The 16,360-nt window shown below is 37.9% G+C and overlaps 1 protein-coding gene across 3 annotated transcripts in view; it reads left to right on the forward strand.

The window, feature by feature from the left end:
• Positions 1-16,360, forward strand: part of GUCY1A1 (guanylate cyclase 1 soluble subunit alpha 1) — a 57,176-nt gene that overhangs the window by 24,440 nt on the left and 16,376 nt on the right. For 2 of the 3 annotated variants that reach the window (XM_020781391.3, XM_078394802.1), the window contains exons 2-5: positions 5,588-5,986; positions 10,316-10,377; positions 13,386-13,444; positions 14,866-15,575. In XM_020781391.3, the coding sequence (XP_020637050.3) occupies positions 5,741-5,986; positions 10,316-10,377; positions 13,386-13,444; positions 14,866-15,575 (1,077 nt within the window). In that variant the 5' untranslated portion in view covers positions 5,588-5,740. Of the gene's footprint in view, positions 1-267; positions 325-5,587; positions 5,987-10,315; positions 10,378-13,385; positions 13,445-14,865; positions 15,576-16,360 lie in introns of those variants that run through there. The other variant, XM_073001520.2, reaches the window with a different exon arrangement.

Raw genomic sequence — 16,360 nt, forward strand, 5'->3', positions numbered from 1 at the left:
AAACTAAGCCACGTTACTATATCTTATTCACCTGATCATTTTATTTTCCCTGTGTGTTGTATTTAAATAAACCTTATTCTTTTATTTGTTGAAAATCCATCCCTGGTCTGTGTGACTTCTTATAGGGAATGGTTGGTGGCAGCTTAGTTAACGTGTGGCATATCCCAGTAGGTCTGGGTTTGTCACAGTTGCATCTCTTCCATCTTCTGCCATTTCCATGTGCTATCTCTCTTCATCACGATTGCTTATCTCAACCACCAAGAGAGGTCTTCATAACAAAATGAAAAACCAAATATGCAGAATGCAGATATACGAGCTACTAAGGTGACAGTTATAGATAATTTTCCCACAAAGGAAATCTTGTGTTTTCTCTGATGATCTACAGATGCAAGCCGCATGCAGTTGAAATAATCTGGCATGGATTTTAATAGCTGCAGGTCTCCTGTAGATGTGGCAAAGAATGCTCAATAAACACCCTTTCTTGTGCACATCTTAATAATAAACCTGTCTTGGCCTCAGAACTATTTTTGTAGTACTTATTGCCCAGACAGATTTGACATGTTTCATTCTGTCTCATTGTTCCAGAAATATCTCTCTGTTACTTGGCAACTAAAAGTAACCCTTTAAGAACTTTTTTGAGGTAGCAGTCACAGTATACCAACTAACTTTGTTTTCTGTGACATATAAACAATGCATGTTCATATGGGTGTTCACTCTCAAGGAGCAAGGTAGTTTGGTACTCCATAGAGATTCAGTTCCATCTGGATGAAATTAAGGTAATAGCACGTTTGTCATAACTCTGCTTTACTTACATTTTGCCTATTGTACTTGTGGCAGATCAAAACTGGATCCCTACAGTGTTGATTATAAAGGGTCCCAGCATGGTAGAAGTGATTGCTCAGAATATTTCTATACTTCAGTATTTCTGTGTTCATTGTATTTCACATCACATACTATATTGTTCTGAGTTTAAACATAGGATGTTAAGTGTTAAAATCAGGAGAAGTGTTTGGCAGCGAATAGGTTGATACTAGAGGTGTGCTGGATATACATTATGTTTCAATTTGTTCATTTTTATCTTAATCCAACTAATCCATAGTACAGTGGTGCCTCGCACAACGATTGCTTCATACAACGATGAATTCACACAGCGATGGGTTTTTTTGAGGAATTTCCCCCATCGTTTAACGATGTTCTCTATGGGGGAATTTCACTTAACGATGTCCCTTTTTGCTCATTTAAAAGTGTCTTAAAATGTTTGAAACCTGTTTTAAATGCTTGGATTCCATAGTGCACCTTGTGAAACATGTGCAAACTTAATTTGGTTTTGTTCTGAGTCTTCATTAATTTTTGATGATTTTTTTATTTTCCCCATTTAAATCAATTGAATGGACAGTTCAATTCATTTAAATAGGGAAAACAAAAAATCACCAAAAATTAAGGACGACTCAGAACAACACCAAATTAAGTTTGCATAGGGTTCAGGAGGTGGGCTAACAATTGCAAGCATTTAAAACCTGTTCCAAACATTGTAAGACACTTAAAAATGAGCAAAAAGGGACATCGGAAAAGACTTCAAAAGCACTGAAGCCGGCTTCAGTGCTTTTGAAACTCTTCCGTTTTCGCTCATTTTTAAGGGTCTTACAATGTTTGGAACAGGTTTTAAATGCTTGCAATCGTTAGCCCACCTCCTGAACCCTATGCAAACTTAATTTGGTGTTGTTCTGAGTCGTCCTTAATTTTTGGTGATTTTTTGAATTTTCTCTCAATGGAATGCATTGGACGGAAAGTTCAATACATTCCAATGAGAGAAAATTCAAAAAATCACTAAAAATTAAGGACGACTCTGAACAACATCAAATTAAGTTTGCATATGTTTCAGGAGGTGGGCTAACCATTGCAATCATTTAAAACAGTGTCCAAACATTGTAAGACACTTTTACAGGAGCGAAAAAGGACTTCGCAAAGGCATTGAAATGTATTGAGTCGGCTTCAATACATTCCAATATAGGAAACATTGTTTCACTCAACGATGTTTCCTATGGGGATTTTCACTGAACGATGGCAATCTGTTCCAATTGGAACGGATTAACCAGTTTTCAATTCATTCCTATGGGAAATGGTGTTTCACAGAACGATGTTTCACACAACGTTGATTTTTTTGGAACCAATTAACATCGTTGTGTGAGGCACCACTGTATTTTGTTCTCTGTCCCTCTCATGCAGTTGCACAAAATGTTATCTTGCACAAAATAATGAGGTCATGTAGTACATACTCCCTATTTCTTGGTGGTGTGTAAAGTTAGTTAGGATTGTTTATGCCATCTCAATATTTTTCAATGTGTGTTTATTTTTAAGCATCTGATATGATTATTTGTGTGTAGATTTTTTTGCCAAGAGTGTTGGCTGTGCTTTAGCTTTGTAAATAATGTAACAATGTTGGTTGGGAGACAAAATGATGATGCAAATGAATAATTATGCTAATCTCCTTTGCAAAAAAGAACATGTTCAGCACTGAATGGTTCGTACTTACATCTAAGATAGAACACACTTTAAACCAGGCTTGTCCAACCTGCGGCCCAAGGGCCACATGCGGCCCAGATCACCTCGTAATGCGGCCCAGTGCATTTTTTCTTTGTAAAGAAATTCCAAAGTTTCAAGTTACACTGCTGGCGCTTGTGGCCGGAATGCGGCCGGGGCATGTCACAGCAGTAGAGGGGGAGAGAGGGAAGGAAGGAGTGGGAGGGAAGGGGACAGGGGGGCTGCGTGACTGCATTGCGCCATCCCCGTCAATAGGTGGACCCCCTCCTGGCCCCATAAAGCCGCCAGAGTCGAAGCTGGCAGTCTCTGCTGTCTGAGATCACAGCTGCTGGTAAGCACGCTTGGAGCGGGGCTGCAGAGGACAGCTAGGGCTGACCCCCCATGTGGCCCAAACCAAATGTATGTGCGGCCCAAACCAAATTTTCATCTTCTTATGTGGCCCAGGGAAGGTGAAAGGTTGGACACCCCTGCTTTAAACAAAACCAGTCAGTTTGCATATATCAATGACCATGTGCATGTCTTACAGAAATCTATGCATATAGTGTACCTTAAAGCTTTTGCACAGGTTGCAGAATGAGTAAACTGAGTAAGACCCTTTTGTTATGAGATGATGATTATATAAAAAACTAGAAAATTATTGTTTTTGAGGCAGGAGTCCCTGATTTATTTTGTTTCAAAGATATTACTGCATGATAACTTAAATAAAGAGAAATTTGGCAAAGATTTATCCAAGTTTGATACAGTCAGTTGATTGCAAAATGATAACAATGGAGGACCCAAGTTGCCAGCTACTTGTATCAGCAGTGTATGGACATCCACAGGTTGTTGGACTGTAACAACATCAGCCCTAACCCTAACAGTCCAACAACATATGGAGGGCCACATGTTCCCCAGCCCCATATTAATTCTTGGACTTTGTATCATATGTTAAGAGACTATAACTTGCTACCTAAATATGTGAAAGAAAAATAAGGACTTAGCTTGTGTGTATGATTTTATAGGCTGTTATTACACTGATGAAAACAAAATGTTATGTTGTTGTTGTTGTTGTTGCTGCTGCTGCTGGGATGGAGACTTTCTCTGTGTGTTCTGTGATATCAAGTTGGAACTGACTTATAGCAGCCCTAATAGGGCTTTCAAGGCAAGTGAGATATTTAAGGAGTGGTTTTACCAGTTCTGTTTTCTCAATGAGTTTCCATGGCCAAGTGGGGATTTGAACTCTGTGGTGGTGCTGTGGGCTAAACTGCAGAAGCCTGTGCTGCAGGGTCAGAAGACCAGCAGTCGTAAGATCGAATCCACACAAGGGAGTGAGCTCCCATCGCTTTGTCCCAGCTCCTTGCCAACCTAGCAGTTCGAAAGCATGTAAATGCGAGTAGATAAATAGGTACCATCTCGGTGGGAAGGTAAAACGGCGTTCCCTAGTCAAGCTGGTTATGTGACAATGGAAACTGTCTTTGGAAAAGCACTGGCTCTACAGCTTGAAAATGGGATGAGCGCCACCCCCTAGAGTCGGACATGACTGGACTAAAAATGTCAAGGGGAACCTTAGAGTCCTAGTGCATCACTCTATCCACTAAACCACACTGGGAGTTTTCTATTCTAGCATGGTCAAAATAAGGAATTTGCTTCCAGTTTAGGTTAATTCTAGTGTATCTAAATGTCAAAAACTGTGGTTAACTAGAATTGTGGTTTGCTGGAAGCAGGCCATATGTGATTATTTCAACCCCCAGTGTTTATCATGAGTGTGTAGGTAGATTGGCTGTTTGCTTGATGGAATAAATGGGTTGAGTGACAAGTTCATACTTGATGAGTGAAAGATAGGATTGTTATGGATGGTGGTGGTGGGGAAATGCCTCTTCAGATCCTTGTTTTCATTGGCTCTTTTCCTCAGCCCCAAGGGGGAGTGGACAGATACAGTGTGTACGAGATCTGTTGAGTGTTTTGGAGAGGTGGAATGAGAGACAGAAGAGTGGGATGGAGAGAGTCTGATTGGAGAGAGAGAAAGAGAGAGAGAGAGTTAGAATTAGATATGTTTGGATATTGGTTCAAAAGTTATGTTTAGGATTAGGTTAGATAAAAGGCTGTTATGAAAGATGTTTGTCCTGTCTTTATTAATTGCCATTCCAGCCCTTTTTGATTTAATCTTTTATAAAAATAAAAAACACTTTATGCATTAAACATATTCTTATTTTCTAGTATCAATTATCACATAAGCTTCCATGTTGGCTGCTTGGCTGCAGTTCAAACAAGAGAGGAAAAGAGAAAGGAAGAAAAATCTTTTAAAAGATTTGTGGTTTAGAAACCTATGGAAATAGTGTTGCCTAAGAGTCTTGAGTTTTAACAAGGGCTTTAATAAACATCTTCCTCAGAGTGAAGGTTGAAAAAGGGCCCAAGTTTTTGGAGACAACAGTATGAAGGGGCACTTTGGGTATCTATGCATGATCAGATCTGAGGACAAGAGTCCATGTGTATTAGTTTAAAGTTGTATCCTTGGGAACATCTGATATCACTATAGTTAACATCGACCATAGTTTAGGGTTTAGATACAGTGTAAAACTGTGGTTAGTGAAAAATGAAAGCAAAGGCCTCTGATCTCCTTCATCATGACCTTACCAAAATAGGAGAATGTGAAAAGGCTTACTTACTGTCTTCTTATCATGCAAAACTTTTATTTGGCATGATATCTGAAGGTAGTAGTTGAGTCTAGGCTACCTATGATGTTCTGAGATTCTCAGTGTGGTTTAGAGTGATGAACTAGGACTAGAACAGGGTTTGAATCCCTGCTTGGCCATAGAAACTCACTGGGGGAGTGGAACTGTAAAGCCACTCCTTAAATATTCCACTTACCTTGAAAGCCCTATTAGGGTCACTATAAGTTGGTTCTGAGTTGACAGCACAGAACATACACACAGTTATGACTGTACTCCACAAGATCACAGTCTACTTCAATAAGCTTGCTCTTAAGAAGTTAAACCAAATTAAAGAGTATATAGTACAGTGCCTTCTGCTTCCCTTCAGTTCTTTCTTTCGTCTTCTTCTTTTACAGGTATATATAGCAACAACTGTTCATGTAGCTGATTTTGAAATTACTAATAATGTCTCACGGCTGTACCTGCCATTAGATGCTTTCTTCTGATAGAGCAGACATGATAATCACAAAGTAAAGATACAACATTGATGAATAAAGGAGTTATACAGTATGTTCTGTACTAAACTGAAAGACCTGAAGATCACTGGCGAGTGTCCTTTCTCCCTACTGAGCCAAAGTGGCATTTCTGATGAAAGTGAGGTGGAATGCACCGAATTACCAAACAACTCAAAGGCTCCTTTGCCAATCTGCAAAGAGAAGGATACTCACGGGAACAACCCACAGAGGAAAACTAGTAGGAGCAGAGTGTCTCTGCATACTTTGGCTGAGAGTATCTGCAAACTGATTTCTCCAGAGGTAATTCTTATGCTTCTATCAAAGTCATTCAAAAGTTAATTAGAAACAATCTTTTGAAGCAAGAACAGGGAATCTTTGGCTTTGCACATGTTTTGAACTTTGGTTTGTGGAAGTTCTGGCCAGTATCGTTAATTGTATGGCTTGTTGGAGCTGTAGTTCAGACATCTGGGCAGGGCAACAGTTCTCCAGCTTTTGTTCCAAAATTATGGCCTTGAAGAAAAAGCTAGGAAGAACACTTGATGAATCATCTCCATACTTTAAAGTCTCCTTTCTTGAAAGCATTTTCTGTGTTCAGTTGCATTTATGTCTAATTCTGTTGCCTAAAATCTCCATTCATTTAATCTTAATTCACTTTGTCTTCTGCATTCAATAAAAGGATATTAAGGGTGATAAAACTATCCCAGATATGATGTTGACTCACTTAGTGATTTAGCAGCTCTTTAACAAAGTTTACAAAGTCTGGTAATTTAACCAAAAGAAAGGCAGAGAAATACATTGTAGTCGAATCAAAGCAGCATTTAAGAGGGGCAATATGGATCATGTTGATGATTATCAGACCTCTCTTACAGAAATAGTGAAGATGCTTTCCAAAGTTTCTGTCAGTTAATGTGGTATTTAGAACCCCATGAGTGAATGCAAGTACCAAGTTCTTCTTAACAGAATCATTCGGCCTGTAGAAAGTTGAAGAAGGATCTGTGTTGACTTGGATCTTACACAATCAGCTAAGTTGTAGACTTTCAATTCCCTCATATTTAAACAGAAAATAAAATTCTTTACAATGCTCTAAAGTAATTGAAGATAGGTTGGATAGCTCAGTTATTTAGGTTTCTGGCTGTGGAGTCAGAGGTCGGGAGTTTTTCTATTTATTTAAAATGTTTTTACCCTTCCGTTCTCCTTAAAAAACCAAGATAGCTTACATAATTAAAAAGGCAACAATTAAAAGCAAAAAAAGAGAGTAAAGGTGCAGATAGTTAAAAAGAATTTTTAAAATATTACATTAAAAATGGTAAATGAAATCAACACTAAAAACACTTGAAAGCAACAAGACACAACAATCTATTTAAACAAAAAACCTTCTCAAAAGGCCAGTTACTAAGGGAAAGCCTGCCTGAAGAGGAAAGTCTTTGTCTGCTTGTAGAACAACAGCAAAGATGGGGTCAGCCTGGCCTCCTGGGAAGGGAGGTCTAGACCTTGGGAACAAAAACGGAAAAGGCCCTCTCCCAGGTCCCCACCAAATGCATCTGTGAGGGTTACTTGGACCAAGAGAAAGGCTTCCCCTGATCAGCTGAACATCCGGGCAGGCTCATAAAGGGAGATGGTGTTCTTGAGACAGCTTGGACCCAAATTGTTCGGTTACCCACTGTGCATCCCAGCCAACCAATGTGGCTTTGGGCAAGTTATCCCAGGATAACCCCAGAAGAAGGGAATGGTAAACTACTTCTGAGTACTTTCTACCTATGAAATCCTAAAGAGGATCACCATATATCAGAATTGACTTGACAGCACACAATTATTTTCAAAGTAATTGATGGCCTTTATAAAGGCGTATGAAAATGCTGGGGTTCAGATAAACTTATAGAATAAGGCATATAAGCTATAGCAGCTGAGAAAAGGTTCCAACATTATTTGCAAAACTGCAAATTCTTCCATGGGAACAAATTATGCCATATGTGGAAAAAACGGTCACCTATTTGCACCCAACTCCTTAGATGGCTCTGGTTAAAAGTTAACATCTCTTCCTACTGGCTAATTGTCAGGATCAACTTGCATTATCCTGCATGGAAAACATGGAAAGCTCCAAAACAGAGAAGGTCACTATCATGCTCTGCATCAGCGTATGCTGCTTCCATTGACGTCAGAGAGAGGAAGGATCATGGGATTGTGCTGTGTGGCCCAAAATAGTATTTGATGAAATTCAAGATACCAGTGAAAGCATGTGGGGCTTTGTTTCCTTATTAATTCATTTGGTTCTTTAAAAAAAGTCATTGTAGAGTCAAGTAAGGAGTTGAAGAGTCCTTCACATATTGTTTCTATTTAGATATAAATATTATTTAATAAGGTGGAACATTAGTTCAGTTCTTTTACTTAAAATACAAAACACATCATACATCAAGAATGCAGTTCTTTCTAAAGGTAGAATAACTTTCCGTCCTGCCTCATTTACCAGTGTTTGTATCACATACAGTGAAGTTGGCATGAGATAATAATAGTCTTAGAAGTGCAGAGCTGGAAGGGACCCTATGGACCATCAAGTCCAGCTCCTGTCAAGGAGGCACAGTAGGGAATTGAACTCTATCTTCTGGCTCCACAGCCAGATACCTAAGCCTCTAAGCTGTCCAACACTTCCTGAGCAGTATGTAAGTGTCCAAGGTTATACAGTGAAATAATTAAATAAGACAATCCTGTACCTTCTGCTCAAAGTGTAAATTTCATATAATACAGCATTTAAGTCTGCACTTCCCATCTTGGAACCATAACTTAATTAACCTCTAGCCGCCTAGAGTGGTCTTAACCGACCAGATAGGTGGGATATAAATAAAATAAATAAATAAAATAAAATAAATAAATAAATATTAAGTCAGGATGATTTTTGCATTCCTCCCCTCCTTCAACTTCTCCAGCAACCACTTGGTAAAGAGTCTTGAAGGAGTTGAAATCATTCTTGTTTATGGTATCTTAGAGGTCTAATGAAGGTATTATCACCCCTGTTTTTGAAGTCTGCTGAAATGTAGACTTTTTCATTAGGAGTCTAGACAGCCATCTGTTAGGGATATTGTTGCTCTGGATTTTCTGCACCAAACAGGTGTTTGGACTAAATGGCTTACAACAGATCCATCTCTTACTCAATGATTTTGGCATTCTCACATAGATACGGCAAAGAGTTGATCAACATTCTGTGTTGTGTGTAACCCAAAGGATATTGTGGAGGATTACAAATAGAAATGGCATAAGGAGCTGTTACATTGAGGGTAACGGGGTCTATCTGATAGATAGCAATGCATTACATCTGGTATGCATGTATGGTATTGTTCAAACATTTCTGCAGAGTAATTGGAACAGTATCATCTGTAACTGACAGACTGTGTGAGTTACACCAATCATGTAGATTTCCATAACAATGATGTTCCAAAATTGTATATAATGTTGATATAGAATTCCTGATTGATACGCAGTTGTTGCCTATTTCATATAGAACCCTGACCTAGAAAACATCAATCATACAATACTGTATAGTCAGAGCAGAGATATTGGCTGAAATCCTGTAGCCTGGTGTAGTAAATCATGCTAGAGAAGGCCCATTGAATCAATGGGGATTTGGTGGATCAATTTCTCTATAAATTCCATTGATTCAAATTGGCCTATTTTAACTACAACTTACTTTGCCATAGTACATTGCAGTTAGAGCAGGGCCATTTGAATCAATAGAACATATGGACATGTCTCACTCAATCCTCCTCAGTTCTAGTGTGATTTAGTACACTAAGCAACAGGATTTTGTTCATTATTAATTAGAGATGAAAGGAGTATCCAGTTATTCCGTACATTCATCATGTTTAATGGGGAGCAGCTAGCCCCCACTTTCCATCATCTTTTTGTACACATGGAAAGCAACAAACTTGCTTCTGCTTCTATTAGGTCTGTGAGGGTTCAGTAAGGGTGTAAGCATACACAGAGACAAAAATCTTTATTGCACAATCAACAAATCATTGCAATATTAAAATATGATTAATACACCAACTTAATATGTCAATAATAGCATACCATAAGTATGTATCAATAAACAATGAAGTAAAATTATACTGATATTTATACATAGAAGTAAACTATAAAATATGGTAACTGATTATTTAAACCAATCTAGTTCAGTAAAGGTGTGAGCATAAACATGAGTACGAAACTTCCTCTTCAGGCTTGTTGCTTTTCACATATAGAGGTTGATGGAGAGGCTGTGGAGGCTGGTGATTCTGAATTTTATAGTGTGGGTAGCTTCAGGACATTGGAGAGCTCCTAAAAAGTTCAGATTAAAGCTTGGTGTAGGTTCATTGCCCCCAAGATATCAAAGTCACCAGTCTCCTTTGTGGCGAGAGTGAGGAGCTAGCTATACCACTTAAATTGTGGTGCACGTATTTGGGTAAGGAACATCTTGAATGCTCCTTATTTTGATCTACTGTAGGACAGTATACATTTCTGGTTTGGATGGGTTTGCTCTCCACTTTAAACACTGGGGTTCCATTGTTCAAAAGATCAATTCACTCCTTTTTTTGATGCTAATGTAACTATTAAGTTATTAAATGTCATTTCACTTGATATGAACTTCTCTCCTTGCAGTATGAAAGGCTATATCTTGCATTTCAGAGAACGCTAGCAAATAATGAAATAAAAGAAATCAGGTAAGTTACCTATGGTAGTGACATTCATTAACTGCAAAAGCCACCACTTGCTTAGCTGTGAACTAGGAGGTGGACCACTTGGCTTCTCTTTTTAGTCTATGTATTTTGCACCTTTTAATGTCCACATTTATATTGAACAACATTTATAAAACTGCTTTCTTGAAAAATAACTTGGTGGAATAATTCATTCTGTCAATCTATGTGGATTGTTGTGAGTTTTATTTATTTTGTACTTGATTGAGTGACATTTTGAAATGACATTAAAATTGTTTTATTTTAATGACTGCAGAGATTCTGTAATACATGGGTAGACACAGGTAGATTTGGGTCTACTTGTAGCTTTGAATTATTTACAATAGATCGCAAGGGTTTTTGTCTCCTGTTTGTTGAACATAACAGCAAACATCTTCCACACCTTTGTACCAATTAATGCTGCTGAAGTAAAGAAAGTTTAGTATAATAGGAAGAGAGTGTTTTGAGTTCTGTTCAGTTCTGGTTCTGATCTTTATAATTTGTCTTTTAAATTATTTTATCTTGGCAATGATCTAAAACAAGTGTTAAAATTACAATGTTTTAAATGATTTTTAATGATATTTTATTATATTATGATGATTTATCATGTGTGTAAGCCGCCCCGAGTAGACTTTGTCTAGTGGGGTGGGGTAAACATCTAATAAAGTAAAATAAGTAAAGTGAACACAAATTCATGGGCTCAGTATTAATTACTTCATTCTTTTGTACTAGAGTTTGGGTAATGTACCTAAAGGGCTCCAGTGACAATCAAAGGAAATCTTGCAATTACAGTGGTGCCTCGCTTAACGATTGCCTCATTTAGCAATGTTTTCGCTTAAGGATGGTTTTTTTAAAGAATTCTATGCATCATTTAACAATGTTTCCTATGGGCGATTTTCGCTTAGCGATTTCGGGACCATGCTTCGCATAGCGAATGCATTTTTAGGTCCCCTGTTTCGCTTAATGTTTTTTTAATTTTAAAAGTGTCTTAAAATGTTCAAGAATGTTTTAAATGCTTGGAATCGCTAGTGCACCTTCTAAAACGTGTGCAAACTTAATTTGGCTTTGATCTGACTTTTCGTTAATATTTGGTGAATTTATTTCTCCCCCATAGGAAACAATAGAGCTGTCAAAAGTTGGGCTCCATTGTTTCCTATGGGGGAGAAACAATTCACAAAAAAATAATGAGGACTCAGAACAAAGCCAAACTAAGTTTGCACATGATTTAGAAGGTGCTCTAATGAAGCCAAGCATTTAAAACAGTTGCTGACTTTTCGTTAATTTTTTGTGAATTTTTTCCTCCCCCATAGGAAACAATGGAGCCCAACTTTTGACAGCTCCATTGTTTCCTATGGGGGAGAAAAAAATTCACAATAAATTAACGAAGACTCAGAAACTGTTTTAAATGCTTGCATTTCTTAGAGCACCCTGCAAAACCTGAGCAAACTTAGTTTGGCTTCATTCTGAGTCTTCGTTAATTTTTTGTGAATTTTTCTCTCCCCCATAGGAAAGCATGGAGCTGTCAAATTTTGACAGCTGTCAAAAGTTGGTGGGGGGAAAAATTCAGCAAAAATTAACGAAAAGTCAGATCAAAGCCAAATTAAGTTTGCACCCATTTTAGAAGGTGCACTAACGATTCCAAGCATTTAAAACAGTTTTTGAACCTTTTAAGACACACTTAAATTTGCAAAAATGGACATTGCAAAACCATTGAAATGCATTGAATAGGCTTCAATGCATTCCAATGGAGGAAACATTGTATCGCTTAACGATGTTTCCTATGGGTTTTTTCGCTTAAGGACAGCAATCCGTGTCTATTGGAACGAATTAACCAGTTTTCAATGCATCTCTGTGGGAAAACGTGTTCCGCTTAACGATGTTTTCCCATAGCGATGTTTTTTTGGAACCAATTAACATCGTTAAGCGACGCACCACTGTACTATGTAAAGTGTTTAAGATGCTGAACTCAGGTACCTTAAATACCTTAAATAACAAAGTATCTCAAGTAACCCAAATACCAGGGTAACAAAGAGTTTACATTAGAGTGTGAAGATGATAGAATCCTTCATCTGCTAAATTTATCAGGACTGTGTGTCATGGTATGAAGTTTCAGTCTTGGGCTGTATCCCTCTAGTTTCAAATGGATTTACTTTCACTTCTGTGAAAACAGCAGTGTTCTTTGCCTGTACAGTACTTTCAAGCAGGAGCAGTAGAGTTCTCCTGAGACTTGAGAAGCTTATAAACAGCTTATATAGTATATAGCAGTATTGTACTCAGTTATGTGAAAGTAAATCCTACTGAACTCGACAAGACTTGCTTCTGGATATGTGTAAGACTTCACTGTTAGTTGAGGGTTCAGACTTTTCTTAGAAAAAAGCATATAAAAGTACTTAGGAATTTTTGGACAATGCCTCCCACTGACCACACTAGCTGAGGGGTTCCAGAACTTGTAGTTCAAAAAAGGAACATTTCTAGTGTGCTCATGAGATCAGAAACCACTGTTTTGGAGTTGTGTGACCATTCCTCTGATATTGTAACTCTTGGAAGTTAATGATCTTATCTTATGATCTGTTTCTCAATATGCGTATCATGATTTTAAAACATTGCAGCACCATGATTTAAATGTACTTGACTTGCAGTCCTGTGGACTTTCATGCTTAGGATTTGCTTAGTAGGAAAATATGTTAGAAAAATGTTAGTCCTTTTGCTAGTGGTGTAGAATGAGCAGCAGGGACAGGTTGCTTGCATGCAAAGGACAAATGTAAGCATAGGCTCATTCAAATGTTTTTCTGCAAAACTACTGTACATAGCCAACTTGTTAAGGATTAAAATGAAATTTCTTAGGAAAAGAAAATTTGAAGTTCTATTTCATACTAATGTTTTAAATTGGATAGTTTATTGGTTGCTTTATTAATCATTATTTCAAAATATAGGGTTTTGTTAATTTTTACCATGCATTTGGGAACTTTTAGCATTCTATTTTGCCTCATTGATAGGAATTCTGGAGAGAGAGAAGACTTTGAGAAGCTAATCACTGATCATGCAAATGCAGCAGGTAGAGAGATATATCTATTAATAACTGCTATTAATGCAATTAAGGAATGCTTGTTAAATCTTCCAAATTGATCCAGTTCTGTATTAAATTTACATAAGTCCTATTTAGATCTGTTATTGCTCAGCATAATAAACATGGGAGAAGAGAAGCACACTAGCCCCACTGATTTTATTGTTACAGACACATCTTTTGATATAATGAGTGTTATGTGGATATTTTCTGGGCCTGGTTCTTGCCCATGAATTGTATTAAGCAAAAACATTTTTGTGCCACCCTTAATCGGATCATATTCTGGGTGGCATACAATGCAGATAAGAAGACAATTTAGATCTTAAAAGCTTATCTCTGGAACAGGAAGTTTCATCTATGGGGCAATGTTTTCTTGTTTTACAAAACATTTTAAAGAGGTTGTACATTCATACTTACCTCATTTCTCTGAAGTAGGAATGGAAAAACCTGTGGCTTTTCAGGTGATACAGACCACAGTCCCTGCTATCCTTTGCAATTGATATAATGGATCAAGCTGATGGGAATTCCAGGAATTGTTTATCGTCTAGTGCTAGATTAGTACAAGGCTCCCCAAGTTATTGCACACTAATCTAGCATAAGAATGGAATCTCCCCTTGTGTCATTTCTTTGCAGTGCAAAAGAGATTACTCTGGCAATGAGGCTAACAGTATCCAAAGACCACTTTAAATATTAAGCTGTGAACATGGACCTGGTAGCCCAGGCAACTGCAGCATTTCTGGAAAACAGCATGGAATGGCTGTCAGGGGAGAGTCATTCAGGAGGGAGAATACAGTACCTAGCACTCCTCTCAGTCACTGCTCCACCTGCTCTTCCTAAACCACCAACCCCAGATGTATGGCTTTCATGTCAGATGGTGAAGAATGGCTGTGGAAGAGGTTTATAAAGTGACAGCAGCTGATGAATAAATGGTGAAGCACATACTTGCTTGCTGTTTCTATTCTACAGTGTGCATACATAACAGAAGTGGTGCTTTCCAGTGGGGAAATGGCAGCTCAGGTTCCCAAGCCTGCATTTGCTTCCAGATCCCTAGTTTAGTTCTTTGTTTTTAGTAAAGCCAAAGTCACTTTGCTGTTAGACATTGTTTTCTGTAGCAAATGCTCAACAGATTTTTGCCCAGCATAAATATCTGTGCAAAGTAAGCAAGTTGTTTGTTCTTACCATAAAAGGCCTCAGGAAAGTGAGAATTGAAGTCTTTAGATGCTGATCAGATGTGGCTCAGTTAGTTTGAAGATGTTTAGTCATCTAAACCAGGATTGGGGGGGGGGAGGGAAGAAAAATAAAGCCTTTGAAGATAAAACATTTACAAGCAAAGGCGTATTATAAAAGGGAGGGAGGGGGAAGGAGAAAGGACATGGAGGCAGACCAGTGACCAAAATATTTTATATTGGCAGGAGTTCCAGTAAATGTTATAAAGGAATCACTTGGTGAAGAGCTTTTCAAAATATGTTATGAAGAAGATGAACACATCCTGGGAGTTGTTGGGGGCACCCTCAAAGAGTTTCTGAACAGTTTTAGTACTCTGCTGAAACAGAGTTCCCACTGCCACGAAGCAGAGAAAAAGGGGAGACTTGAAGAGGTCTCCATCCTGTGTTTGGAAAAGGATCCAGATGTCTTGAATGTTTACTATTTCTTTCCTAAGAAAACAACTAGTCTCATCCTCTCTGGCATTATTAAGGCAGCAGCTCACGTTCTGTATGAAACAGAGGTGGAAGTGACAGTGTTGCCCCCCTGTTTCTGCAAGGACAGCACAGAGTTTATTAACCAGCCATATTTGTTGTATGCTGTGCAAGTCAAAAGTGCAAAACCGTCTTTATCTCCATGTAAACCACAGTCTTCCCTTGTGATCCCCACTTCTATGTTCTGCAAGACTTTTCCATTCCACTGCATGTTTGACAAGGACATGGCTATCCTGCAAGTTGGCAATGGTATACGGAGACTGCTGAACAGGAGAGAATTTCAAGCAAAGCCAAACTTCGACGAGTGGTTTGAAATCCTGGCTCCTAAAATAAAGTGCACGTTTAGTGGCATCATGACAATGCTGAACATGCAGTTCACCATAAGGGTGAGACGAGGGGACAATGCTATTAAAAAATCAACTGGGGTAAGAATTTCATTACTCACACTATCTTTATTTCCCACCTATATTTCTTGATTCCATTCATCTATCTTTAGTTCAGGCACAGTAACAAATCTGGATATCTTTGGAACAGCCAATGAGTTAATGTATATGATCCATTCTTCTATTTTCTGAAGTTCTGCATTAAATCCAGTAAGGAAACTGTGGCAAAGTAGAAGACAGGAAACCTGTCAACTGTGTGTAGATTGAAAATCCTGCATTTTCTTCTTGCAAAATCCCCTACCATAAAAGCAAAAATAAATAAATAAAAATAAAAATAAAAATAATTGATATATTCTTCCATGTATTTATCAATACTTCTGCTAGTAACTCCATGCCTGGTTGAAAACTATTCTGACTATTTCTAGGCAATATTGTTGTTGGGGTTGAATGTTGGAATATTAATCTATATAGATAGATTAATATTCCAACATAACATAATATAGTCCTGTTCATATAAAATTAGAATAAGAGGAAGAAGGTGACATTAGTACTTTTCCTGAACATCTAGATTTTAGTGTGTGTGGAGTTGTTTTCCTCCATAGGAGAACATTTGGGTGTGCAATCCGTGTCCTGAATGTACAAAGATTCACCAAGCACTCCAATTTTGTGGTCTTATTTTTTGTTTGGACATTTAACTACTGTACAAATTTGATGACTCTTGTTGTTCTAAAGATAATTTTTCTTTTGAAGTGTCACGTGTATTGAATTAGATTATAGCTGAGTGATGAATATAGATAAAAAAAACCTTTAGTTATAACCTTTGCTTC

This window comes from Pogona vitticeps, chromosome 5 (assembly GCF_051106095.1).
Source record: "Pogona vitticeps strain Pit_001003342236 chromosome 5, PviZW2.1, whole genome shotgun sequence".
NCBI classification, from domain to species: Eukaryota; Metazoa; Chordata; class Lepidosauria; order Squamata; family Agamidae; genus Pogona; species Pogona vitticeps.